We start from the raw sequence: 27,417 nt of genomic DNA on the forward strand, positions 1-27,417 counted from the left end.
ACACTACATTTTTCCATACTATTTGCACATTATACATTATTTACATACCAAACATTAATTCACTCTTCAAAACAAAAAAGTCCATGATCATTTGCCAAAACACGGCAGTTAAGCCAGATCTGATTCCCACTGCCCATCAGTGTGAGCGGCACGGGAGAGTCCCAGATGTGTAAGGACTTTATCCTATCGATCACTCTTTCCACCATAATTCTGAGGCGGGGCATGACTGCGTTTGTTCCGTTTCCTCCTTGCTGATGGAGCTGAACGCTTAAAAGGTGGAATGATGACCTTAGATCCAATGTCAGTAAGTAAGTCATGGATGTAATCCAAAGCCTCATACAGAGCACCTGTGAAGATAACGAAATTAAAAATCAGTATTAAAACATTTGCTACCTTTCACCACAACACAGTAATCATGATTTGAAAAGTATGTTAAGTATTTAATTACAAAACCGTTTCATTTATTTTTAAGGAAAATAAAAAATGACAAAATACTCTAAATTAGTTAAATACATGTAATTAAAATAGGTGAGAGCATGAACAGCTTTTATTCTAAACATTCATTTGTTCAGGTACAAATGCATTTATCCAATAACGGTACACATAGTTGACTAACGTTAACACATTATGAACAACCTTACCTGCAGGTGGGTGTGTCACGTAGTTGTGATCCATTTACTGCCTTAGCTTAGCCACCATCATGTTGCTATCTTCACAGCATAGCTGCATAGCCTGACGTTTGAGGTTCTGTCATATACTGACTCCCTTCTCAAAGGAGCAGTAAAGTATTTCCAAGGGAAAATACTCGGGACGACACCACTCTTCAGCCGACGAACGACGCAGCCGCACCACAATCCGGAGCGAAGTGCCGGCAGCAGAGGGTGCCACCTGTGTTTACATTAAACTATGCCCTTCCTCTCTTCGGATCGCCTATATCCATTTGGGTTTCAGGTTTGGATCCATAGGAAAATAATGAAATGAAAAGTAGGGTTGTTTTTGGTTGGAAGACGAACAGCCTGGAACACAACAGAAACTGCAACTCTTCCACTCTGCCATTCTTCATATGTGCCGCTATGCTAACAGGAAGTTGTTTTACACGTCATTGACGTATTTCCGGTCGAAAAATGCGGAAGTGTGAAAAAGGTCTATTGATCCAGTTTCTTTCTGACCAATACCTAGCAAGAGTTTCTTCCGAGGCGGAACTAATGTTAGCCGTGCGTTTCCTCTGAGACGCTATTAGGTGACGGACAGTAAGCATGATATGGCTAATGCAGACGCGAGGCCTGAGATGAAGACCCCCCATCTCCTTACGCCTTCCTGTGCGGGAACACTTTGGCTTTACTGTCAGCATCCATGAAGGGAAAAGACAGTTGGATAAGTCGAATACTGTGTGTTGACATTGTTACATGAAGATAGCGAATGCCACAGTAACCAATCTAATCTGTTATCAAACTTACAACGGCATTACCCAACTGTAACAATCGGGTCTAAAAGAAAAAAAAATGTGCAAGTTAAAATGTTTTTTTCCAGGCCAGTGTTAAGTATCCAAAGTTTTTGGTTTCTGGCAGCTAATAGTTTTTCTTATTTTATTAAGCAGACCACCTACATTTGGAAGCATTTGTGTAGCATAATTAAAAATAAAAGTCAAAACCAGAAATCCTTTTTCATTTTCAAAATGAAACTGCATTTTTTGACTCAAAATTAAAATGAAAAAGCAATCTGCCAAAATGCTTTTTCATTTTCTTCTTCAACACTGCTTATTTAGTCACTTAATTAAATAATAAAGGAAATGGTATTGGACATTTCATTTTCAAAAAGTTCTCTGGTAAATGTGTAGCAAAATTCATTTAGAAATGTCTAATTTGACAATTAAAATGGATTAACAGAAATGCTTTTTCATCTTCAAAATGTAACTGCTTCAAATGACTTAAAATTAAAATGATAAATAAATAGTTCAAAATCTTTTTATTTTCTACTTAAAAACCACTTATTCTGTGTCATAATTAAAACAAAAATGCAAAGAGGGGATTGCATTTGCATTTTCACATCCACTCTGGGAATAGTGTCGCATAATTAAATTCGACTTAGCATTTCCAGAGGGGAGGCGGGGCGATCGGGTCTACAAGTGCTGCTGCGACTACGTAGCAGAAAGGACAGAGGGAGAGCAGGAGAAAAGGGGACGGCCGAAAATCACCTGGGTTACACAACACCACGGGAGAGCCAGAACGCAGGTCAGAGAGGAGGCTGTACCACACTCCCATCCTGAGCTTGGGTACACAGCCCCGACAACCACAGATACGCTGAGCGAGGCAGCAACTGACCTGAAAGACAAGATCATGTCTTGGCAGGGTCAAGCCAGCCGCACTCCATGAACGCCTGGCAGCACAAATGAACCAGCTGCTAAGAGATGGGACTCACCCCGAATGGCTAACGGAAGGGCGAACGATCCTGATCCAGAAGGATCCCTCAAAGGGTGCAGTCCCATCCAAAATACCGGCCAATAACCTGTCTGTCCACAACATGGAAGCTCATGTCAGGCATCATTGCAACCAAGATAAAAAGGCTCATGGATCAATACATGAGCAACACACAGAAGGGCATTGGTAGAGACTCCACAGGAGCCAAACAAACTCCTGGTTGACAGAACAGTCGCTCAAGACTGCAGGTCACGACACACCAACCTGTGCACAGCCTGGATGGATTACAAGAAAGCCTATGACTCAATGCCACACACGTGGATCACTGAATGCTTGGAGCTGTACAACATCAACAGGACTCTAAGAGCCTTCATAGGAAACTCAATGAAGCTGTGGAAAACCACCCTTGAAGCCAATGGGAAGCCACTTGCACAAGTGTCCATCAAATGTGGGATATACCAAGGTGATGGTCTGTCCCCACTGCTGTTCTGCATAGGTCTGAGCCCCCTCAGCCAAATAATCAACGAGACTGGCTATGGATACCAACTCAGAAATGGGGCCAACATCAGTCACCTCCTCTACATGGATGACATCAAGCGATATGCGAAGAGCGAGCGTGACATTGACTCCCTGATCCACACCACCAGGATCTACAGTACTGACACTGGGATGTCATTCGGGCTCAAGAAATGCAGCCGGATGGTGACAAAGATAGGCAAGGTAATCCACACAGGAGGGGTCTCACTCCCAGAAGGAACAATAGGAGACATTGAGGACAGTTAGAAGTACCTTGGAATTCCGCAGGCAAATGGCAACCTGGAGTAGGCAACAAGGAAAACTTCAACAGCTAAATACCTCCAACGAGAAGCCAGCTCAATGGCAAAAATAAGACCCGGGCAATAAACAGCTACGCACTGCCAGTTATCAGATACCCTGCAGGAATAATAAGACGGCCAAAGGAAGAGATACAGACCACAGATGTTAAAACACGAAAGTTCCTCACCATGCATGGAGCTGGAAGGTGGTAGAGAATGAGAGAGCAAAGATCCTGTGGGACTTCCAGATCCAGACTGATAGGATGGTAATGACGAACCGACCAGACATTGTAGTGGTGGATAAAGAACAGAGGAAAGCCGTTGTGGTGGATGTGGCAGTGCCAAGCGATGGGAACATCAGGAAGAAGGAACATGAGAAACTGGAGAAATACCAGGGACTCAGAGAAGAACTGGAAAGTGAAGGTGACAGTGGTGCCTGTGGTAATTGGAGCACTCGGGGCAGTAACCCCCAAGCTGGAGGACTGGCTACAACAAGTACCTGGAAAGACCTCAGACCTCTCAGTCCAGAAAAGGGCAGTGCTAGGAACAGCTAAGATACTGCGCAGGACCCTCAAGCTCCCAGGCCTCTGGTAGAGGATCCGAGCTTGGGTGAGAAACCACCCGCGGAAGGGTGAGAGGGGCGTTTGGATGGATGGATGGATGGATGGATGGATGGATGGATGGATGGATGGATAGATGGATAGATGGATAGATGGATAGATAGATAGATAGATAGATAGATAGATAGATAGATAGATAGATAGATAGATAGATAGATAGATAGATAGATAGATAGATAGATAGATAGATAGATAGATAGATAGATAGATAGATAGATAGATAGATAGATAGACAAAAATAACAATAAAATAAGAGTTGATAAAATAGCAGTTCATCTCAGGCAGGTTTGTTAAACAGCAGTCCTGAACCGAAATGTACCGAACCGAGCCCTATGAAATTCTGAATCGAACCAAATTGAGATTTTAGCGTATCGTTACACCCCTATTTATAACAATGTTAATTTCCTCTACTGAGCTGATTTACTTGAATTAAAAATGCAAGAAAGCCACGCCAAGCATGGCATTTTCTATTATTCTAAATTTTGGTGTGTTGTCCTCCTTTTTTGCCTATTACTATTGAATATAAACATGAGAACTTGAATGTAGAATCCAATTTTTTTTAATGAATCAATATGTGCTTTAAGCTTGTTCTGATGATAAACGACTCCTATTTCTTTCAGTTATCTGACATGTTACAATGTTAAATATAAATAACAAAACTTAATTAACTCAAAGCAATAATTACGAACCCTTTATTTATTGCAATCATTAACATTTTTCTTCAAAGCTAAAGAGCCACTTTAGAGGGATGACAGAGACATGGCTCCAGAGCCTTAGGTTGCAAATCCCATTGCTGATTTTTGTCAATCCCTCAAATAACTAAAATCATTTCCACCACTTCACAAAATGTTCTATTACTTAATCTTTTGGGAAACACAAAATACAAACCACACATTCAACTCACACCTGCACAACCACACCTATAAGGCACAAGCATACCACAACCTGCAACCCCCTACATTCCTCTCACAGAAGATAGAACATGTTTTTAAATGTTTCCTTTCATCAAGTTGATACATGCAATAAACAGATCAGTAATAAGATTTATTGCCATATGCCATATTTGCAGTTTTAGTAACATCAGGAAAGCCATGCAATTGTCAGCAGTGTAAGAAATGGAGCTCCCTCTATTGGTAGAGACCTGGAAAGTGTTTTATTTTCCTAACTTCATGTACACCAACTTTTCCTCAAACAGCATAGAGATGGTTTTGAAGTGACCTCAGTTCCTCTTTACCAACTTTTCCAACTTGTTTTAGAATAAATGTCAGAAACTGACTCAACTTTCCTAAGATCTTTTTTTTTGTTTGATTGTTTGTTTTGATATAACTTAATTATGGGAACAAGAAATGTCAGGATTCTCACACATACTCATCAGCTCCTCAAGATTTAAAGCTCAGTAAAAGCTTTGTTTTTGTCTGGATTATAAGTAAGGGTTGATGGCCGACGAAGTGTGCGGTTATTACTTTTTAACGCATGCCTAGGAAGCCGCAGGAGTCAAGATTCGGCGATATATATATGCTGATCATCCCAATGGGTTGAATAAAGCATCAATTCAGAGAGAAAGTTCATCTCTTACCGCTTGTTTTTGTCCAGATAATGAAGCAAAAGGTTGTTTTAAAGAAGCCGGCGCAGTGATAAAAAACATTTAGGCTAGCTGGCCGAACTTCTTTTTTCACCGTGCGGTTATCAGGTTTTAACGCATACCCAGCAGCCAATCAGAATCGAGTATTCAACTGGACCATGGCATAAGAAAAGTTTTAATAGCTGTTCATTTAATTTAAACTTTGTAGGTATCATTGGTGAGACCTGTCAATATATTTTTGTTTCATTCAAACTCAGCTGAGATCCTTAACAAAAATAATTATTATGAAGAAAAATCTGCTAAAAGAATGATTAACTGTGAGTTTGAGAATCAGATGTGTCTATTCATGACCATCACTTTTAACCTGTTGTGAACCAAAGTCCTCATATTCCTGACAAACAGAAAGGTTTTCCAGACAATTTAAAATATTGTACCTTTAATTTTAAATATTTTTATGAAAAGGCACGTTAAACACACTTTAACCCTTGTGCTATCTAAGATGACCCCAACCTTACATTGACGTGTTGTCCCTACCATGACAAAGGTGGATAAAGGTGGAAAGATTTCATGTAATCCATGGACACCAATGAGGATCACAAATCATTGAAAAAAACGGTTCAGCACTGTCTAGTGGGGCTAGATGACCCAACTCCCAATGTTAAAGTGCCTAGGATAGCACAAGGGTTAATTCGGATTTCTTTTTTTCTGTAGTGATAGAATCTGACTGTGACCAAGATTAAGCCATTTAAATGAGCTCTAATGAGGTTTCCCCAGCCACAGCAAATGCTAATCGGCTTTTGAGGAAAACAAAAGGTCAGTAAAACATCACTCACTTTCACTTTAGCAAAGGTTTTTTTTTCTCTCGTTGTTAAAATTTGGTTGTATCATTGTTCACCCCACCTCATTCTGTCCGTTTGGCCTTGTTTTGCTGCCCCTTACATTGTTAGCTGAAGCCTCTAATGTCCCATGCGTCCAGCTAATGTCATTTTATAGTTGGACAGAAATCGAAAAGCAGCTCTGATTTTCTGCAAATTCTCCCTGGTTACTTACCTTGTTCCCCTTACCGTGTTTTTTCCTGTTGAAAGCGTTGCTTTGTCCAAAGCCTCGGCAGCTTCCTCCAGGTTTCCCTTGCCTGCCAGTGCTTGTACCACCTCTACAATCAAAAAGTTGTTATTTTAGTCACACTCCACTTCTTTGTTACGGTTGGGATTATGAAATGTTTTGATTTGCTGAGTATTAAAGTTTCTTTAAACCGGGATTTGTTCTGAAGCATTTCATGCTGTTGTCAGGGCTGTCTTTACAAGAACAAGTTACAAAGTCTTCCTCACTCCCCTATCAACCTTTTCTTGTAGCTGTAATCTATTCCCCATCTCATTACATGGCAATGACTTCAGATTTGGAAGTTGCCTTTTTTCACACCATAGCAATCCTCTTCATGTTTTGCTTAACGGATAGATCAAACCAAAGCTGCCTAAATGACCAAATGAAAACCCTTCCCCTCAAGGAGTTCTGCCCATAAAAGCCAACAAAGTCTATGAAAAAAGGCCAGCTCAGTAACTGCTATGTCAATCAAACAGATACGTAATCAAATATCACAAATAACCTCCCACTGACCACACAAGATGCTGAAGATGTTCATTGGGCCATAAAACACTAAAACATCAATGCATCCATCCATCTCTGGGCCATCAGTGTGAGCAGAGATATCCTGACCATTACTCCAGAAACTTCCTCCATTTGTACTGGCAGAGCTAGAACATTTTATATGGGGACAGGAGGGATGCAGGTGACTTTGGAAATGTGGCAAATGAGAACAGGAGAGTGGAAGGCTGTTACAAATGAAATGACCCAAAATAGGTATTTTAAACATTTTTATTTATTTCGTGTTTCTGTAAGTAGTTGAAATGCTGAAGGAAGCTTGCATTGTTGATTTCTTAATCTTTGTCAAAAATGCTACTAATATTGACAAACAAATTTGGGAGCCTGTGGGGGGGCAATGCTTGGCCCCCTGTAGCTCTGTCCCTGTAATATGAGAACTCCAAGGCACTAATAAGCCAGCAGAGAGACAGATCTCCGACAAGTTCTGTCTCTCCCCCCCAGGACTTCCTCTCAGTAGAAAATACTCAAAATATCTCTCCAGGGAGACTAATCTCTCTGGGAAGAATCTCTTCTCAGAGAGATTACAGAGTAATTTCAACTATAGTTTCTTTGATTTCCCTCTGAGCATTTACACAATGCAACATCTGTGCAAAAGGAATGGAGATTGTAAAAATTCTAAAGCACCTTCTGTGGTCTTTTGAGGACAAAAAGGACATATAGGCAGAATAAAAATGTAGATATTTGTTGAGTTCATTTCTGTATTCTCGTGTTTCGTACTCTGACCTAAACTATACCTAAGGCTACGAAGTGACAACTTTTTTTGCAACGGTACATCACCTTTGTCAGCTGCTAGATTTCATACTTATAAGATGACCTTTTCTGAACCACTAACATGTAAAAACGTTTGTTTATTATTAGACTTAAAACTACAGTGTGTTAAATTCCCACTAACTGAAAAAAAGATGTGTGGCTGCAAATTTCAGCTTTTCCCTCTTCTTTCTCTCTCCGGTAACATTGTAAAAATGCTTCTGGTACGGGTCTGACACATTTATACCTTTAGCACCTCAACTATGTTAGCCTTTGATCCCAAAGGTAGCTGAAAAATAATAATAGGCTGATGCAGCTCAAGTTCAACCAAACATCTTGTTTTTTCAAAAACCCTCTGAAATAAAAATGAAAACAAATTGCACTTATTTAGAAAGACAAAAAAGACAAAAAAAATAGTTATATGGATATCAAATTAATTTATATTTTATCTGAGTATTATTTAATAAATTACCCAAATAACAAGATGGCTAATTTTTTCCTCACAAAAAAATCCAATTCAATCTTGCATGTTGCTGCCCTCTAGTGTTCATAAGGAAAAACACAGACATGTTAAAAAATAAAAATATTTTTTCTTTTTTTTGCTTCATTAACAGTTTATTGCTGTGCATCGCACTGGTTTACTATGTACATCCTGCAACAGCAAACAGAGCTGAAAAGAAACACCTGAAGAGATTTTTTTTTTACACAATTTAGTAACACTTGTACAGCAGACAGGCAAACATGACTTAACGGTACTTAAATCTGACCCATACATTCCACTATTTCAAACAACACGAGTTCAATTTCTACACTATAGAGGTTAGCTTTTCAATGATCTGTAAGACCCCACAGAAGAGTAATTGTACAGAGAGGTCCTCAGTGCAGGCGGATGCCACGCTTCTCACAGTCACTAAAAACATCTTCAAGTTCAGTATTTTGAGTTTGAGGCCTTAGGTTTATATGTCAACCCAAGACACACATTTCCCCCATTTGGGGATTTGTTCTGATAAAAATAACTTTCTCCAGAGCTCACATTTTTCTTTTGGCTGCTCAGAATTCAGTTAATATCCAGAAAGCAGAACTGGAAAAAAAAACAGTCAAGGAGAAAAAAAGTGTCACGTAAATGCGCAATGTCCTGAACATATTAACAAGGGAAAGAATGTGACGACAGTTTATGAACATGCAAAGGCAATGATGACATGTTTGAGCTGGATATGAATTATAAACTGTATTTGAATTGAAATGCTTCTGTGTGTGTTGTGTCAGACTTTAGAGCATTCTGTCAGTGCCCTCTGAGAATGTCAAAATAAAGCAACTAAATGATAAAATTAAACGTTTTATGAGAACATTTTTGTTTTCAGAAATACAGTACCAATGACTCACACACCACGGTCATTGATTAGCATGGATTTTTTCATTTACACCAGTAGCATTTTAAAACAACGGATCAAAAGCTGAGGAGGAAGCATCATTCTACGCAGGTATTATTTGCCGCGGAGAAAAAGTTCACATCTGTTTGGATTAAAAAAAAGCACCTGCAGCGTGTACAGTCCTCCGAGCCGGCTGTTTTCTGCACTCACGTCCATATGGAAATCTACCTGAAGGACATAAATAAAAGTGCCTCTGCCGTTACAGAAATACAATGGAAAAATAAACCAATTGACTCAAGTAAAAGGTTTCTGTAAACAAAAAGTGCTGATGGGTAATGTTTTAACTGCAAGAAGTCTGCAGATATGTGAGAAAACATCTATAAAATATCTTTGACAGAACAAAAATCTTTCTTCTAAGCTGCATTGAATTTTTGTGCTTTTAAAGAGCTTCAATTGCAAATCTGCAGAATGAACGTCTATGAGGCTTCGAAGTGCTTCCTGTCAGGAACTGTACATGTGCTAATACTAAATATACAATCCCCAGATCCAGGCAAACATGGAAAAACATGTAGCTTTGTGAGATTATACTAAGAATAACTGATGCTAGCAAAAATCTGGACATAGTTTGTTTGGCTATTTTTAACTGTAAAAAATCTAAATTACAGCTGATTTTTAAACAATCTGGCCTTTTTTTCCAGCTTGAAGAACATTTTATTAACGATAAGTTTCAGCTGACATGAATGCAATCAAATATTTGGGCCTTACACATGAATTGTGTCTTTTCAGATGACTCCCTGATTCCCTTTCCTGTCATCATTTTTTTGATTTGTCTCTTAGAAATCTAGTTTGATGCTGAGCAGGGGGCTAAAAGTAGGATAGTGTTGCAGAACACACACACAGAGGGTACATCTGGAGACTTTTGTTCAGTTAAGTCAAGTTACAACATAGATATTCATTGCTCTGGGTGAGAAGCGATTCAAAGCGCAGTCGTAAAAGCAGATGTCATCATACAGGATCCGAGTTGGTAACATGACAGAATCAGCAGAAACATCCTGGCGTTGCTCGTTTCCTTGCAGCTGTCTCTTTAGTACAGAGGTTTTTGTCCTTGGCTTTCAAATTCTGACCAGGCATCATTTAGTTCCATGAAAATCATCTTGGCATATTGTTCATACGGTTGTCCTGTTGCCTGTGAAGGAAGAGAAAAAAAAAATGCAGTAGTCCTTTTATTTTCGACTGGAAATCAGATCCAATCATGTGTATGTAAAAGACAGACTGGTTTGAACGGCCTAAATATTTAAATAAGTGATATATTGCACAAAATTAAAAACACCTTTTTCTTAATATTGATAATTGATTTGCCGCATTGTAAATGTGTTTTGGTTTGTTCCTTTGAAAGCTTTTTTGTTATAAAAATCTATCTGATCCAGTAAATCTTAGTGTTAATCAAGATCTGTCTTTCTTTCAGTGACTAATCACCCTATTAATCATGTCACTGGATCATTGACTACTGGTGCAGCATAGTTCTTCCATCGTCCATCCATTTTCTTAACCCACTATATCCCCTTTGGGGTCTCGCAGCTTCCGGAGCCTGCCCCAGCCACCATTGGGCAAAGGCAAAATACACCCTGGAAAGATCGCCGGTCTGTCACAGGGCTCTTCTATATCCTCTTGCTGTATCCCTTTCTTGGTCATGCGGCTGCTGGAGTCAACCCAACTACTGGACTAATGCGGGGTTCATCCTAAACAGGTTGTCAGTCTGTTGCAGGGCAACACACTCTCATGCACACTCAGGTGCAATTAAGAGTAACCAAATACAACACTTACACATAACACAATCTGAGTATTCTGTACTCTAGCTAACCATAGAGTGGGTTTTGACTTTACATGAAGCCAAGAATTGTATTAAACTAAAACAAATTGAACAGTAAAACAGTAAAAGTAGGAAAAGGGCATGATAAACATAATTCTATCATTATGTTTAGTCAAATTCTGGTTGATTTGGGCAAACCTCATTATTAAAGCAGAGTTAGACCCATTTTACAAGGAAAATTATTGCAATATTGTTTAAAATATCAAGTCTTTTACGTGTGTTCAAGTATTAATTTATGCAGTTCATATATGCAAACTATAGATCAATTGCTGATTAAAGCATGTTGCTGTTTTTTAGATATTTCTACAACAGGAATTTGAAAAGTTGGGAAAGCAAGAAGCTCAATCATGTTATTGAAAATATTCTATAACTATAAGCAGTTTTACTAAAAAATGGGTGTAGGTTAAAAAAGAAAATTGTAAAAATTTAATTAATTTTATGTTTGAATATGTTATCAAACATAAAGGGCTGCACGGTGGCGCAGTGGTTAGCGCTCTTGCCTCACAGCAAGAAGGCCCCTGGTTCAAGTCCCGGCCGGGGGACTTGAAAAATACATCAATGGGGGACCTTTCTGTGTGGAGTTTGCATGTTCTCCCCGTGCATGCGTGGGTTTTCTCCGGGATCTCCGGCTTCCTCCCACTGTCCAAAAACATGCTTCATAGGTTAATTGGCAACTCTAAATTGTCCGTGAGTGTGAGAGTAAATGGGTGTGTGACTGTTGACGTTCTACCCTGCGACAGACTGGCGACCTGTCCAGGGCATCCCCTGCCTACGCCCAAGTAGCCGGGATAGGCTCCGGCATCCCCGTGACCCCGAAAGGGACAAAGCGGTACAGAAAAATGAATGAATGTTATCAAACATTTTAGGATTTTAAGATTTAAATTTAACTCATAAATTCACTAGTTTTTTCTCGTAAATTAACTTCTTAAAATCTCGTAATTTAACAGTTATGACTTTCTTTCTCGTAAATTGACGACTTAAAAGTCGTAATTTAAAAACATTTTTTTTGTAAACTGGCCCTAAAACTCCGCCGTAGTAAACAGATTGAGAACAATAAAACACTACAGCTTTGTAACTAATGCATACAGAAACATCACCATTGTGAGTTTTTATTTCAAATTTTGATGTGCTCCACCTTATCTGGGTGAACAACCAGGACTGCTTTGCGGTACACCTTCTTGACCTGTTCTGGGGTGACCAGGTCAGCCATGCCCACAGGTTTCCAGCGCGTCTCTCCTTCCCAAAGCACAGTGTGCATGGTGGACAGCAGCGCTCGGATGTTCCGCTCCTTCCCCTCTATCCAGTCCAAAATCTGGGACACACGTACAGACGCAGAGGAGCGGATTTTGAACAACTATTAGCATAACTGCTTTTAGCGGTTTAGGTTTCAGTTAAAAAATGTTATGGAAGACAAAGTTTGGTCATCTGAGACCTACATTTGTTGCTTTGCTAGTTTGAAAGGAAACAATTCCAAACAACACCATTTTAATAGGCCGAAATTCATTATTGAGGGTTGAGGGGTTACTGAACTGGTATAGCCAAGCTACAAAGGAAAAAAAATGGAGGAGAAAGCAAACTTGAGGGATATCTGATGTGAATGTCACGGCATGCAGTGAAAAGATTGTTGTCTTACCTTAATTTTCTCGGGGTCCATCTCTTTGGCCATCTCCTCCTTCCTCATCTCTGCTATTGTCCTAGGCCCTTTCCTCTCTTTGGTCCCTGCAAAGCCCTGACCAGACAGCAAGTCATCAAAGTTGGCATCTGAGACTTTGGGCTTCGAACCTGTCACAAACACAAAAGCAGAGAAAATGTTTTTTTAAAGGAACATTAAAGAAACATTTTAGCCTATTTTGTTTAGGGGAAAAAACTCAGCTTACAATCATAAAAAAGACAGACTCAGACAGACTTTCTGCTCACCCATCCCAGGCTGTGCTTTTCCCCCAGCGCTGGGAGAGCCTCCCCTCGTTGCTGAAAAGCTGACGTTGTAGTTGGGTCGATTCTGGGGTGACGTGTGGGGCATGGAGGTATGGCTTGGGCTGGGTTTTGGCTGGTGGTTAGGGGTCTGTCCTTGTGCCTGCCACCCGCCTCCACCTCCAGCGTTGGACTGCCATGCAGGGAAGCTCCCTCCAGAGTGGGGCTGCCACCCTCCTCCATGCTGTGGAGACGGCGGAGGCCGTGATGGAGAGCCCATTGGTGGAAAGGCAGGGCTAGCTCCTGTTGGAGAAGTGGGCTTGCTGGAGAATCCAGAGCCTCCTGCTGGACAAAAAATATGGCATTTGAAGCAACTTAAAAAGTAAAAAAAGAATTGGGGAAATTCCTAGTTGTTGTTAGACCTCCAAGGCTTCCACTGAGGTTGCCAATGTCTGCAAAAGGATCCAGCGTGTTTGGTTTATTTTGGTGGGTGGGAGTGCTGTGGACTGATCCTGTGGGACTGGTAGTGGCTGAGCGACTCCCCATCCCAAAGCCTCCTCCTGAATACATCAAACAGCAATTAAAAAAAAAAATGGGAATGCTGTGTGTATTCACTTCCTGCGTGAATGATTCCAGTTTGGAGCACCTGAGCTTGATGTAGCTGATCTGTTCCAGTCCCATCCTCCCATGGCATTTTGTTGCTGAATGTTAACACTTGGGGTTGTGGGTGGAACAGGGGAACTCCGACCTGTTTGAGCAGATAAAGAGTTGGTCAAAAAGTGAAGTCATGGGAAATGTGAACAAATGACATGAGCCCATGCAGCTCAAACAAGCTCCTTTTTTTAAAACTTTTTATCTGGAGTGTCCACACTTTGCTAAATTGTCACTGTCAGCAAATGAATGCTAATGTTTTAAAAAGTTCATTGAAGATAAAATTCCAATTGACATTTGATTTGTTTTTAAGCAAAAACATTAAAATTTTCTCAACATCTTAAATTAAACTCTTTATTTTGTCATGCAATTTGTTCATTCATTTAGCAACACAGACTTAAAAAAACATGAAATGAAAAAAAACTTGCAATGGCAGCAAACAACCAGCATGTTGAAAACTCAATGAAAGCAAACTTTACCTGCAAGCAGTGAATATGTCAACAAAACCAAAGATTAAAAAAGATTAAATAAATGTTTCAATACAACAGCATTGTGCTGTTTGTTAAGCAGCAGAGCTGTGCCTTACCCAGGCTTGAGGGCTGCATGGTGGGTGATGGGGAGCGAGCTGCATGCAGGAAAAGTTCTGGTTGGCCCACATTACCTGGTCCGAGGAAAGAACCCATCATGTCCTGAGGCTTGTGCATGGGCCCTGGACCAAAGGGATCAAATGCTAAAAAAAAAAGAAGAGATAAGAATTTCTGAGTGCGATTGTTTTTGTTTGTTTTTAGAAACATACGACGGAGTTTTAGGGCCACCGGGAAAAAAACAACCAAGTACCGGTAATATTACGAGATTCAAAGTCGTTAATTTATGACTATTTTACGACTCATACATTTGCGAGATTAAAGTTAACATACAGTGCGCAGCAAATGAACGCTGTGCAGCAGCAGTGCAGACAGACTAAACTCAATTGAATTGGTAAGCTGAATGTTTATTGGTAACATTGCAAACGTTTGGAAGATCCTTTGTTTACTTTATGGTTTATCAATGTTTTATTCATTGATGGGTGGCTTACAGGATCTCTGCAGTGCCCATTGATGAAGCCAAAAACTAAACTAATAATAATTTGGCATTGAGTGGCCAAAAAACTATCCAGAAAAAAACGCTTCACAAAACACTCTACATCTTCATCTTTGAGCATGGCTCTGATAAACAGACAACTTTGTTGGTTTTTCTCGTTAATGTATTACTTTTTTTTTTCTCCATAAATTCATGACTTTTGTTCTCGTAAATTTAAGTGTTTTAAAATAGTAAATTTCCGACAAAACAACAATTTGTTCCTAAAAATGTGTTTTTTAAAAGACATTTTTAGGAACTAGTATTGAAATTGTTCCTAAATTTAATGCAAACTAAGAAACCTTTTGAAAAATCTCTTACTGAAGATTTTAAGAGGTGGGGCACATTTTTAAACAATTTAACTAAGATTTCTATTTGCCCATGACAAAAAATGACAGATAAGCAGTTCATTTATAAAAACAAATTGACTCGTCTTTTTGTGCCTTCCAAAACCTGCATTTTTAGATTAAAGGTATACGGATGAAAGTTTAAAAAAAAGAAATTTGTCTAACTGTGGGCTGCGTGGTGGTGTAGTGATTTGCTTTTGGAGAGGGACCTTTCTGTGTGTTTTTCTTGTGAATCTTCTAAAAAGCGTGCTAAATTGTCCCCAAGTGTGTGTTAAACTGGCAAATGAACTGGTAAAATGTTCCACTTTCAACCTACAGTTGCTAGGTAAGCGTTAGCAACCTTAAGACCCCTTATAGTGATGACGCCTGTTTGGGAAATAGATGAGAAATTCTAAAGGAGACCTGTTAGTGTATTTCTATTAAAAATGAAGATTTGTGAATTTAAAACTTTTAAAATACAAAATAATATAAAGTTTGCTTTATCTTAGTCAGGAATTTTAGGCTTTTTTAATCTAAATATTTACATTTTTACCAATAAGATACAAAGGTTCTACTTGACATTCAAAATAAACTGAACACACTTTAGGTCTTCTCACCTGGTGGAGCAGGAGAGGGACATGGTGAGCCAGTGTTGGGGGCCACTTTATGTGGAGTGGACTGAGTGGATGAGGGCCCACTGGTTGGCTGAGGGGGAGCCCCAAACAAGTCTCCCAGGAGGTCAGTAGTTGCAGCTGATGAGGGTTGATTTTGAGATGAAGAGCAGGGAGCATCGATGTCCTCCCCGCCCAGGCCAAGAAGGTCCACTTCCTCATTGGGTGCAGGTGGGGCAGGCGTTGGAGGTTCAGGTCTCTGGGGGGCCGCGCTGATGCTGCTTCGCTGACTGGAGAGTGAGAGCATCTCATCGTCCGAGGGCTCGCTTTCTTTCTCGCCATCTGGCCGTGTTGGCTCTTGGGAAGAAGCATAAACGGAATGAGAAGACATAGAAGTGGAAAAATTTAAAGCAGATTCTAATTAGAAGAGGACAGAAAAACGGGAATCAACAGACGCTATCACTGCTTCAGGAGCTGGCTAGTCCTGTCATACCTAATGCAACATTATTGGACTCCTGCACAATAAATATAGATGGTAGCTTCAAGGACAATTGACTAAAGTGGGATATTTTTCAACCAACAAAAGTCAAATCCATAAAATCTACAAACTGCTATGACAGGAATGGGATGTATGTTTGGTAAATGAGCAATATTTCACCTTGGTAGATCACTTCTTATACAGTCACAAAGCTTCCATTCATTCATTTCAGATATTGTTCTTTTCCACAAGTCTCCATATTGACCAGTTTTTTTAATAAACTCACAAAAAAACTATTGTTATACCGTGATTTATGTTAAAGAGTCTGCTTAGTATTTGACACCCAATTCCTAGAGGATTGTCTCATTAACACTAAAGATTTCTACCAAAATGATATATCACTACGAAACAAGCGTAGGTTTAAATCAATTCAATCAATGGTGTTCATGAATATGAAGAGCCAAACAGACTTTTCAATAAGACCTAATGTCTTTGTCAATACTTTAATCTCCTGTTAGGGAGAGCAAGATTGAATTGAACCAAACCCTAGGTAACATCTGTCATTGTTGATTTTCTCCATTGGTGATTGCTATCTGCCTTACCCTCCAGATCCAAGCCTTCCATCTCATCTTGCAAGAACAAAAACGAGTCAAATTAGTTTATTTTTATCCAAGCCTTTTTTGTGTCTTTTTTCCCCTTAAACTAACCTATCAACCATTTTTAGCTGCTTTTATAATCTCAATTCAGGATCAAAGAAGTCACCTTCATTGAATAAGACTCGTGTTGGTTTCTCACACCTTCTAAAGTCTATTTTCTCACAAATTCAAAAATAGATTTAACATAAAGGAAGTTCCCTCTGCAGTTGCACTGCAGCAGCAGGGATTGAAAAGACAAAAATCCACAGTGATTCCTTCTGTCTTATTTGTCCCCCTGTGTGAAATTGCAGAAGCATAGCATCATCCTGTTTTGTGCTGCTCTTTTTTGTTTTCATGCTCACAACTAGTTTCTGCTTTTAGTCATCGCAACTTTCTGTAATTTCTCATGCATTTTCCTCAGTATTTATGATCCCCCTGGTTTCAGTTGTTGATTGCTGTCTTGTGTTACCCACAGCAGCTAAAAAGTATGATGTGCAAATAATGAATGAAGTCAACTTAATTCAAGTTGAAGGGAAAGCAAATTAAACCAATTATTTGATTTCAAATATCAGGTTTGCATCCTCCAAAACATGAATTTCTCATGTAAATCCATTCCAACACTTGACCACAGCCGTGCAAACCAAAGGTATAATGAAAGGCCACAATAAATGTCATTTCTCTTGGAAAAAAACTCACATCCAGTTAAAGGCGGCTGCTTTTGTAGAGTGGGCTAATAAAATAATTGTATTTCATTGATATTACCCTTCACAAAAATGTTGACTTTTTTCATATTTTTTTACTTCAACAGACAAAACTGATGCTAATTTAAAAAAACAAACAAAAAAAACTATATCCATAGGCTACTCTCCATCAATGAAAATGTTCACAATACCAATGAAAGGATCTTTTTCTGTTGCAGCAGAGCTTCAGAGAAACTAAAGCAAATCTGGTATAATTTTACACTGTTTATTTAAAACAAGTCAACAAAAGAAACTATCTCTTTATGTGGAATATTAAGAAATGCAAAGATTTCACCATAATTATAAAAGACTTTGCACTAAATTCTGACATGTATTACAGTTTATCTGCTAATGAAACCCTCACATAGCGTTGATTAAACACCAGTTTTTCCAACCTGCAATAGCCAGAGCATCCTGGTGCTCCTGATGGCAGGAGAAGAGCACATTAGGAGCCAAGTCTTTGCAGGGGAACTGCTCCCATGGAGGTGTCAGGTCTTTCTGCTTGTCGACCCCTTCCACTTCCACATCCAGTATCACATGAAACAGTTGGGGATACTTTTCTGGGGAGTCGCATGCATCCAGTTCTGGTCTGAACAGAAGAAATTAAACAAGTGCACAAAAAAACAACTTGAAGCATCTAAACAGAGATTCATTAGAATGCTAAGTTTTGCACAAGGTACTACTCTTACTTGTTAAACTTCAGGACATTGGTTCCAGGAGCAATGAAACCAGTATGGAACTGAATCTGGAAGATCTGGGTGTTGGACACCTGTTCATCAAAAAAACAGAAGCAACTTTTAAAAAAATACTAATAATATTTGTTTTCTGTCATGCTCATTAAAGTAAGAATCCCTTTTTAAAAGTTTGCTAAACATTTCAGTTTGAGTGAAACTCCTTAATATACAATTTTAAATTGATGTACTTAAGAAATCTTTTCAAATTGAGCAGTCAAAAGAGACACCTTTTTTTTATTCAAGATGCAAAAGGGAGCTGGAAAACAGCTTGATGATGACAACCTAAATCATGTGTGCTTAGTTAATCAGGGGGTGGAATGACTTAAGTCAGCTAATCAGCAGCATGCTGGTCATGGAGGACTGGAAGACAGGCAGGGTTGTGGCTCTTAAGGACCAGGGTTGGCCAGCCCTGCACTACACCCTTGTGTTGCTCAATAAAAAATGTACTGATGTAAAAATCAGAATCACAATTACTTTATTGATCCCATACGTGGGAAATTTGTTTGTTACCATAGCCATTGACAGCATTGTAAACATCAGAAGAGAATAAGAATAAATAAAAAAAATGTAACACAAATGTAAACAATAAGGTGCTAAAATTTAAAAAGCTATTTACAGACAGTTCAGGTAAGAAAGAAAAATGTGCAAAAAAGAAGAAAGAAAAAAAAAGGAGTTTCTCTAGAATACTTCGCGGATAACAAGAATCAATCTCTTTATAAAGGAAATATATTAAATTATGGGGGGAAACAACAATTTTAAAACCCCAAAAATAAAAAAGCAATCAGATAAGCTGATCATTGCAAAAATAGTGTATATTTTAGGAAACTTTTAAACTCCAAAATAATTGGTATTGGCCTGTTGTTAATTCAACAGGACATGTCAACATTATCTCTAAATTTTGGTTTGATCAGTCATGATTTGTTTACCTTGGCCTGCAGACGTCCTCCAATTGTCGACCTCATGTGGTACACGGAAACCACAACGTCTCCTTGTACGCTCACATCAAGAGGAAAAATGACCTTCCCCTCCCGGATCCTGTACTCTCTGGACATTAACAGAATATAGAAGATCAGAAGATGTTTGGCAAAGGTAGGCTGAACGAAGAGGGCCATTATCAGTGAGTCTGTGTTGCTTACCTCATCCTTTCATAATCTTGTGCAGTTGTGAAAATCTTGGTCTCTCCAATGAGGACATCACAGAAGGGTCGGCATCCACTACGTTGTTTGTTGAAACAGGGGACTGGACTCATTGTGACAGCCTTGATCATTAAGGGCTTAGAGTGGGGAAGGCTGGGCTTCTCTGAGACCATACTACACACGTAACCTATGTACCTGCACAGAGACAAGGACTGTCCAAATCACAGATTCATGTTTCAGTGTCCTTCATAAGCCTTTAAATGGTTTGCACACTGATGGATCAGGCAGGGTTACAGATACAGTTAGAGACTTTAGGTGTTCCTTTTTTTCTTTGTCTAGTGCTACGTTCACACTAGGCTTGGCAACGTGCGTTCAAGCGATACTTCCAATGAAAAGTCTATGTAAAAATGTGTATATGCACGGTTCAGGATTCCACCTTCAAAACATTCACGTTCACGCGTTGCTATGGACATTTTTATGTCAGTTTTTGGTCCCTACATACAAAACCTGCAGCGATTGAACGCAAAGTACAAGTTAAAGCAGTTGAACTTTGACCATTTAGGGACTCAGGTTGGTAGTGACATATGGGTAGCGTCCATTTCAAATCATTTGACTATTGATCATGTAGGAAAAGTTAATAATTGCAGTTTGTGCCCATCTAGAATTATATGACACAAGTCTTTCAAATATTGGAATAAAGCTGTAAAAGGAAAAGCCTGGAGCAAGGTGCATGAAATTTGCACCACTTATACTTTGCACCAAGCCTCTTCCACCTGTAGATGCACTTCGGATGGCAAGTCTAGTATGAACACCATATGCTAAAAGCACGTTCAGGAACCAGTGATCTTCGAACTTGCATCACATGCCTGCTGTGTACACAGACTAAAACATAAATCCATTTAAAAAAAAAAATTAACCATACTTTGACATTTTTCTTTTTTGTTCTCAGAGATGCAAACCTGTGATGTGAAGGCCAGAGGCCAGAGCCTGGTCTCTTAGCGCTGAGCAGCTGCATGGCAGGAATGGGGTTATTGAAGAGGTGGCAGAAGCAGAACATGGCACAGATCAGAACACCAGAGAGAGCACGACCATCCTGAAAAAGAAAAAAAATCTGACTTTAAGAGGTATTTCAAGTCACTCCCAAACTCTCTCCAAAAAAAAGCAAGTTGCTGAGATTTATTTATGTTTTACAGTAAAATTATTGTGTGCTAATTTTTGTTTTGATTTACAGGGAGACAAAAACATTATTGTGATCAGAAGCAGAGAAGACAGTGTTTAAAATGAACTGTTTGGGGGTAATTATGCAAGAAAGAGTTTGCCAAGTTCCAGAAACTTGGCAATAACGTGCTCAACAACACATTAGCGAAATAAAATACAGCTCTGAGTAAATCTGAGCACACAGGAAGTTAGCTCCACTGAATGATCTGTTTCAGACAGGTCCTTTATGTTACCAGCATCATGTAAAACTTTACATTTTTATGTAAGACTAAAACTTTCATTAGAAATGCTGTAAACGGTCAGGAAAGAACTTATCTAATTAACATAAAGCGTAGAAAATCTTTAACATTCAGGAAAAGACTTTAGAAGAGAAGGACTTCAAAAAATTAAGAGCCTCACAAGAAATCTTTTGATTTGGGAGTTTGAGTGTTACCAAATTTCAAATACAATTTGAAATTTTACGTTTTAGATGTTTCAAATTACCCATGTTAATGAACTGAGACTAATCCCCTCTTTTTGTCAGAGGAAACTGCAGAGAGGTTAGGTAGGGATTTCAATGCTGACCACGTTTCAGTTTGTCTCCCAGCACTGTTTTCCAAATTCTGTGCTTGGGTTTAAAAGTGGGTCACAATACAAAAAAGCACAGCTCCAATAATCTGAGGGTGTTTTGAGGAACAATTAAAACAAATCCAGATCTATAAAAAGTGCCAAGCAAACAATTTAAAGCAATTTTGTAGTCATCAAAAGTCAAAAGCTGTTTCCAACGTGTTCAATCAACTTTAAATAAAAATAAATAAATGGGTGTGTGGGTGGGTGATGTTTTCCTACCGAGCAAGTGATGACACAGACATTCTTGGGGTTCTGCTTGAGCCAGTTGTGCATGTTTTTACACACAGCGAACAGGTTGTGGAGGCTGGGAGCTTGCCGCGAAGGCCAGTTACACTCTGAAACCTGGAAATCGATTGACATGGGAGATAGGGAGGGGGAAAGAATCAGAAAAGATGGATGAATAAATCCGGACAGAAGTAGGGACAAAATGAGAAAAAACAAAAAATAGATAAACAAGATTAGAAAAAGGAAGTGATAGAGATTAGTGACTGCAGCAAAACAACATGACAGCTGCAATGGTGGTGAGTCATCTGTTCCAGATGCCTCCATAAGCAGCCAGGGACAGATCACAGCATTAAAGAACTAATTTTTTTTGTACCCATTTATCCCAGAGTCTTACCTGTAAAGCCCCACATTTCTATAGTTTCAGCTGAGCAACTGCGCTAACGATACTCATTTTGAAGATTTATTTGATTCATTGGAAATTATAAATGGCAAAACAAAAGACAAAATCAAAATCCTAGACAACGGTTCAGGAGTTCTTACACAAATATTAGGTTACACAAAGTCTGTAAAATAGAGAGATTAGATATAGTGCAAATAATTGCAAAATACATATTTTAAAGAAAACCAAGTGCACTGCCCCAAATTCACTTCTACTATTTACTTCTACTATTTACTTCTTTCAGCTTTAAAGAAAATGATTCAAGAAAAAGCTGTCTCCTGAAGCTGAACCAGCATTAAGATCAAAGCATCACCAAAGCATAGCTTAAATGGTAGCATGAAGGGAGGATGAAGACTTTTAGAGGATGCCTTGATATCAAAACAAGTAGAAAGGAAAGCACTTCCCCTTAGAAAACTCATCAGGGAAAGGCTGATGCTCTGCAAAAGTGACAGGAACTTCTGGTCAATTCTCAAAGGTCGAATGAATTTAAACTAATGAATCAAATTTACTCTGTGTGTCCAAAGCTATGTAACTCCCAACACAAGAGGCCTTCAGCTCCTATCTGTTTATTCAGCTGCTAGACAGGACAAATTAGCTTTGATAACATTTAACCTTTGATCAGTAAAAAAGAACCACTCCATCAGTCAGCAGGACATGGCCTAAATTAAACAGCATGCTGGTGTAGATTGCAAAAGTCTTTAAAAAAAATAAGCATTACAAATATTGACTCTGCATAAAGCTTGTAATGAATGTCAATGGAAAAAAAACTGACACTTAAAAAACACTCGTAACGATTAGGTTTGAGGGTGAAGATGTGTCTGAAACTGCCCTTTTATGAAAATAAAGGAAAGTTTCAAACAATTAGTTTTTGAACAGATTCTGCTCAAATGTAACTAAACTGAAATTAGCAAAAAGGCCTTATAAGTCAAAAGATCAAAATTGCCTGGATTGACTAGAAAAATACGAGTACAAATTATTTAATGCTTTTTGCTTTTTTTAACAAACAGATGCTGGTAATGAACGTAAAGCTACAATTAGGATTGTGCTGAAATGATGGGCTTCATCTGTTGTACTTACTCTGTTGGAGAATTTGGCTCCTCTGTAGTTGCGCTGTGATAGATTGAAGACAGTGTAGTGGTCAGCATGGCGACTGTCGAGAAATGAGCGGATGTCCTCGACATGGTTCTGGTAGCCAATCTGCACTGACTCCGCAGGGTAGGTCATCACTGTGAATTATGGGAAAGAAATGAGAAAGAAAATAGGAGAAATGCCGAGCTGCTTTTATGTTCGAGAGATTTTAACAGAGCTGATTTTCTGCACATTTCCAGCAAGAATTTTACTTTAGACAGTAAAGTGTATTGATCAAACATGGCATAAACCCTCAAGCAACTGTCTGCTGTAAAAGAAATGCTTTTGTCTTAAGGTTACGTAACACTAAACAATACAGAGGTCAGACAGAAGGTGAGCTGTCCATCCAAGAACAACCAGAAGAAAATACTTTCTAGCTACATAGTACTTGTCGTTTTTGATGATACATTTCCAACATACACGCAAAGGTCTGAAAAACCAAATCCTTTACCTATGATCCTTGATGTAATGTAAGCAATGTCCAGCTCTCCTTTGGTGTACCTGAAATGCAGAAAGAAATACTTAGCTGCTCTAACTGATTTCATAAATTATAGGTCCAGCAAAAGCAGAGCAAAGATAAATGTCATGAATCAGAGCTCGATAACTGTTTCTGTTCATTTATACCATACTCAATCACATCCACTACTATTATAAATTAGTTTAAAATGAATGAAAAAAGCAAAGCTCTCAACTTCCCGGTCGATCTTCTACTGTAGCAGATGGTCCAACAAGTAACAAAAGAGTGATGCAGAATTTTATTGTTTTAGAACAAAATGTAATGTTTTTTGGGTGAACATCACTCTAAAGATTTAATCTGCTCCTTTTTTCTGATTTTCCAAATTGACTTCTATTTTCACAGAAATATCGTCCTGTTGTCCTCTACAGTGGACATGTTGGGAAATTAAAATAAAAAACATTTTTAAAAAAATTAAAATTGTAAGGTGTTTATTTAGGCCCAAATGGATAGGAAATCACAAAAAAACAGAAATTGTAAGACACTTTTTTTCCTCGGTTCTCAGGAGGATATAAAGATTATTACTGCCTCCAAAAATCATGTCCAAAAGCTCATCATCATATAAAAAGGTTTAGTGTGTGAAGATCAGCATCCAAAAATTCAATACATCTGAGTCAGTGTATCAGACTGCACAACATGCATTTCAACGTAATTGCCCTAAACAGGCTTTAGAGCAGAAGCTTCCATTGCTTTGGAGGAAATCTGTTTTTTTAGGTTAACCACACCAGGTTGGATCAAAGGGATGTCATATGTACATTTTCACATGAGCAGTCTTTTACTAGCTAAATGAAACCATTTCTAATGGATACACTTTTTCATTTCACTGCATTTGCTGGCTCATCCCTATAAAGCTGATATTTTTCTACTCTAATAATCCAGTCAGCCAGAGTGATCTGTGTGCCCATGGAGCAATGCCATGTGGCCCCAATGCAGTTCTTTCCCTGGTTATGTAATGCTGTGTTCCTGCTTAAAACAGACACAGGACACACTGACAGAGAGACACGTTTACAATTTAACTCTATATTATTTGACTTAGCTGAAAAAAACACTAACGCTGCATATCATCACTCCACTACCACCATCCTTGAAAATGTGCATGACAGGAGTACGTTTTGTTACTCCAAAAAGGCATTCAGCCCTAGCAAAAAAGCCTTATGTTTTTCAACTCCCTACTTGCACGATAAATTGGATTCTAATTGATTTCTTTATTTATTTTTAATAACTCTCGCAGCAAAGACTTTCTATTTGAAAATGTAAAATGCAGGAACAAGAAGGGATGAAGCTGGTTAATGCTTTTGATTGTCCACTGCGTCCTACTTGTGGTAGGTTTTTATTTTATTCGATTTTTTGTTTGTTTGTCTGTTTGTTTGTTTTTTGGGGGGGTCAATTTAATATAAGCAAGGCATCTGGATCTAGCTTTTAGGAGGTTTACAATTTCCTTGACCATTGATGTAAATGGACCTTTTCTACCTTTCTTTAAAGGTCCATTTACCCATCCGCACACACATTTATACACCGATGGTGGCAAAGCTGCCATGCAAGACGACAGAATGAGGACAATTTTAAGATGCCCATCTGAGTGTGTGTAATTCAAAAGAAAAAAAATCAACTAGTAATCAAAGTTTGGTATTTCTATATGTGCCTAAAACAAGATTGTTCATTTATCTTCTAAGCCGTTTCTCCCTTTCAGGGTCACGGAGCTGCCGGAGCCTATCCTGGCCAATTGTGGGCGAGGGCAGGGGACAGGTCGCAAGTCTGTCGCATGGCCAAAAACAATCACACACCCATGCACACTCACATTCACACCTAGGGAGAATTTAGAGTAACCATTGAACCTATGAAGCATGTTTTTGGGCAGTGGGAGGAAGCATCAGTCCCCGGAGAAAACCGACGCATGCACGGGGAGAATGCAAACTCCCATTGGTGTTGGATTGGATCCCCCAGCTGGGACTTGAACCAGGGGCCTTCTTGCTGTGAGGCAAGAGCACCAACCACTGCCTAACCACCACCGTGCAGCCAAAAAATTTAACAATGCTCTTTAAAGGCTGGAGAAAGCAAGCAGCACCATTACAGGAATATATCTTTATTATCTAATAAATTGCTATGTTGAAGCATGAAACTTAGGGCCATCTGCAGTATTTCAACAAAGTATCTGATGACTTTAAACAATCTTTATCAGATAGACTCTGTAAGTGGGTTAGGCCCAATGGAAATTTGACTTGGGCTCTGCAAATTTCCTGATTTTCAGAAAACTCTCCTTTTCAGAAGAACCCTTTCATCCACTTTAAGGATTGGCTGACAAATCAAAGCTAAGACATGTTTGTCTGAATTTTCGCGCCCAGATCCTGATTGAGCCTCTAACTTCCCTATATGTTCTCATTCAAACTCCCAAAACAGTATTACTTGTCGCAGTAGTGTATGTCAGTCAATTTGTTTAGTTAAAAAAAGGAAAACAATTAACTAGATAAAGACAGCTGTGGATGTTTAGCGACCTGAACCTGATGTAACTGACAGGGGAAAACATCAAACTTAAAAACAGTACAGGTACATTACAAGAACCCAGAAGATATAGCTGACAAACCAATCCAAAAAGTTTGCAGAGATGATGCTACACAGTAGGGACCATGCTGTGAACCCCATGCAACTGGAAACTGTGCGGTTGTGAAAGCATCCACCCGAATTGCTTTAACTACTCATACAGAAGTAGTTGAACACAGAATAAAGTAGAGAACATCTTCCTCTCAGTGCTGCCTGCTCTGTCCAGACAAAAATAGACTTTCTAAAGCAGGAGGGCGTTGGCATCTTCAATTGAGGTGCCAGATCAAAAGGCTGATTTATTTTTTTTACTTTTTGACTCATATGTTAAAGCCTCTCCAATATGTGCATGATGTGGGATGTCAGGGGGATTAGTCCAAAGTCTTAAGTGAAATATTTTAGGTACTGAGATGAGACATTTATATGTAAGAGTGAGCTTATTTTTAAAAAAAAAGGTTTGGTTTGACTTTCTCCTGCTTAAGTAACCGCATTAACTGAAATAAATGCTTTTTAAATAAAAATTAGTGAGTGAATTTAAACTTTCCTTTCAGTCCAAATAATACTTAACATAATTATACAATTAAATGTAAACATAAAATAAGATTTTAACATTTTGATAAATCTTTCTTTTAATTAAAATAACTAGGAATCCAAAACTCTTCAAAACTAACTTGTTAGATACCGCAATTAGAAATCTAATTGCTGTTTTTAGAGTGTCACACAGGGCCAAATGAATGCTACTAAGGCCAAAAGGTGTGACTGTGCATCCGCTCTCATCTTCATCCGGATGTTACTGGAAGTAAACAGGTGGAGACTCGGGTGCAAGGAAGAAGATTAAATCCAAATCAGGGTTTGTTAAAAATAATGTCACTGGAAGTGGGGAAAAATCAAAACAAACAAAATAGACCCAGAAAAAACGAAATTAATCACAGAATGATGCATATCACTGGAGAGAGGAATCAGAGGGAACATCCCAATCACATCCGCACAGAAGGTGAAGCAAGGTGCTCCAAAAATATGAAACAGTAAACTAAACGGAGCCAGCTGTGCTCCACTCCACAGAGAACTACAAGTTAGTGGATGGAACATCCAAGAGGAGCCTTATTCAGCCGGCACACAAAACACAGAAATCTGACCATTCTCAAAAATCAACTGACGGATAGTTTTAGAGGTTTTAAGGTGGTTTCCACTTCACCCGGCTCCCACCACTCCATCCTCCAAACCACTCACACGCACATGAATAAACAGCCCCTGCAAACCCATGCACGCGCTGCTGCACACCAGGCCGTGGTGAAATGAATCCCTCTGTTTCAGCAGTGCTTTGGCCAATT

The 27,417-nt window shown here is 39.0% G+C and overlaps 1 protein-coding gene across 10 annotated transcripts in view; it reads right to left on the reverse strand.

The window, feature by feature from the left end:
- Positions 1-8,426: 8,426 nt before the first annotated feature.
- dnajc6 (DnaJ (Hsp40) homolog, subfamily C, member 6) overlaps positions 8,427-27,417 on the reverse strand; it is a 37,017-nt gene continuing 18,026 nt past the window's right edge. For 2 of the 10 annotated variants that reach the window (XM_078945966.1, XM_078945960.1), the window contains 16 exons: positions 23,489-23,538; positions 22,987-23,135; positions 21,465-21,587; positions 20,378-20,511; positions 19,419-19,613; positions 19,209-19,326; positions 18,238-18,317; positions 17,944-18,137; positions 15,702-16,052; positions 14,304-14,372; positions 13,638-13,739; positions 13,414-13,551; positions 12,998-13,333; positions 12,714-12,862; positions 12,216-12,392; positions 8,427-10,396 (listed from right to left, as the gene is read on the reverse strand). In XM_078945966.1, the coding sequence (XP_078802092.1) occupies positions 10,295-10,396; positions 12,216-12,392; positions 12,714-12,862; positions 12,998-13,333; positions 13,414-13,551; positions 13,638-13,739; positions 14,304-14,372; positions 15,702-16,052; positions 17,944-18,137; positions 18,238-18,317; positions 19,209-19,326; positions 19,419-19,613; positions 20,378-20,511; positions 21,465-21,587; positions 22,987-23,135; positions 23,489-23,538 (2,467 nt within the window). In that variant the 3' untranslated portion in view covers positions 8,427-10,294. Of the gene's footprint in view, positions 10,397-12,215; positions 12,393-12,713; positions 12,863-12,997; positions 13,337-13,413; positions 13,552-13,637; positions 13,740-14,228; positions 14,373-15,701; positions 16,053-17,943; positions 18,138-18,237; positions 18,318-19,208; positions 19,327-19,418; positions 19,614-20,377; positions 20,512-21,464; positions 21,588-22,986; positions 23,136-23,488; positions 23,539-27,417 lie in introns of all 10 variants that reach the window. The other 8 variants (XM_078945965.1, XM_078945959.1, XM_078945964.1 and 5 more) reach the window with 5 other exon arrangements.

Source organism: Oryzias latipes, chromosome 4, assembly GCF_053564925.1.
Source record: "Oryzias latipes strain Hd-rR chromosome 4, Olatipes_Hd-rR_3.1".
NCBI lineage: Eukaryota > Metazoa > Chordata > Actinopteri > Beloniformes > Adrianichthyidae > Oryzias > Oryzias latipes.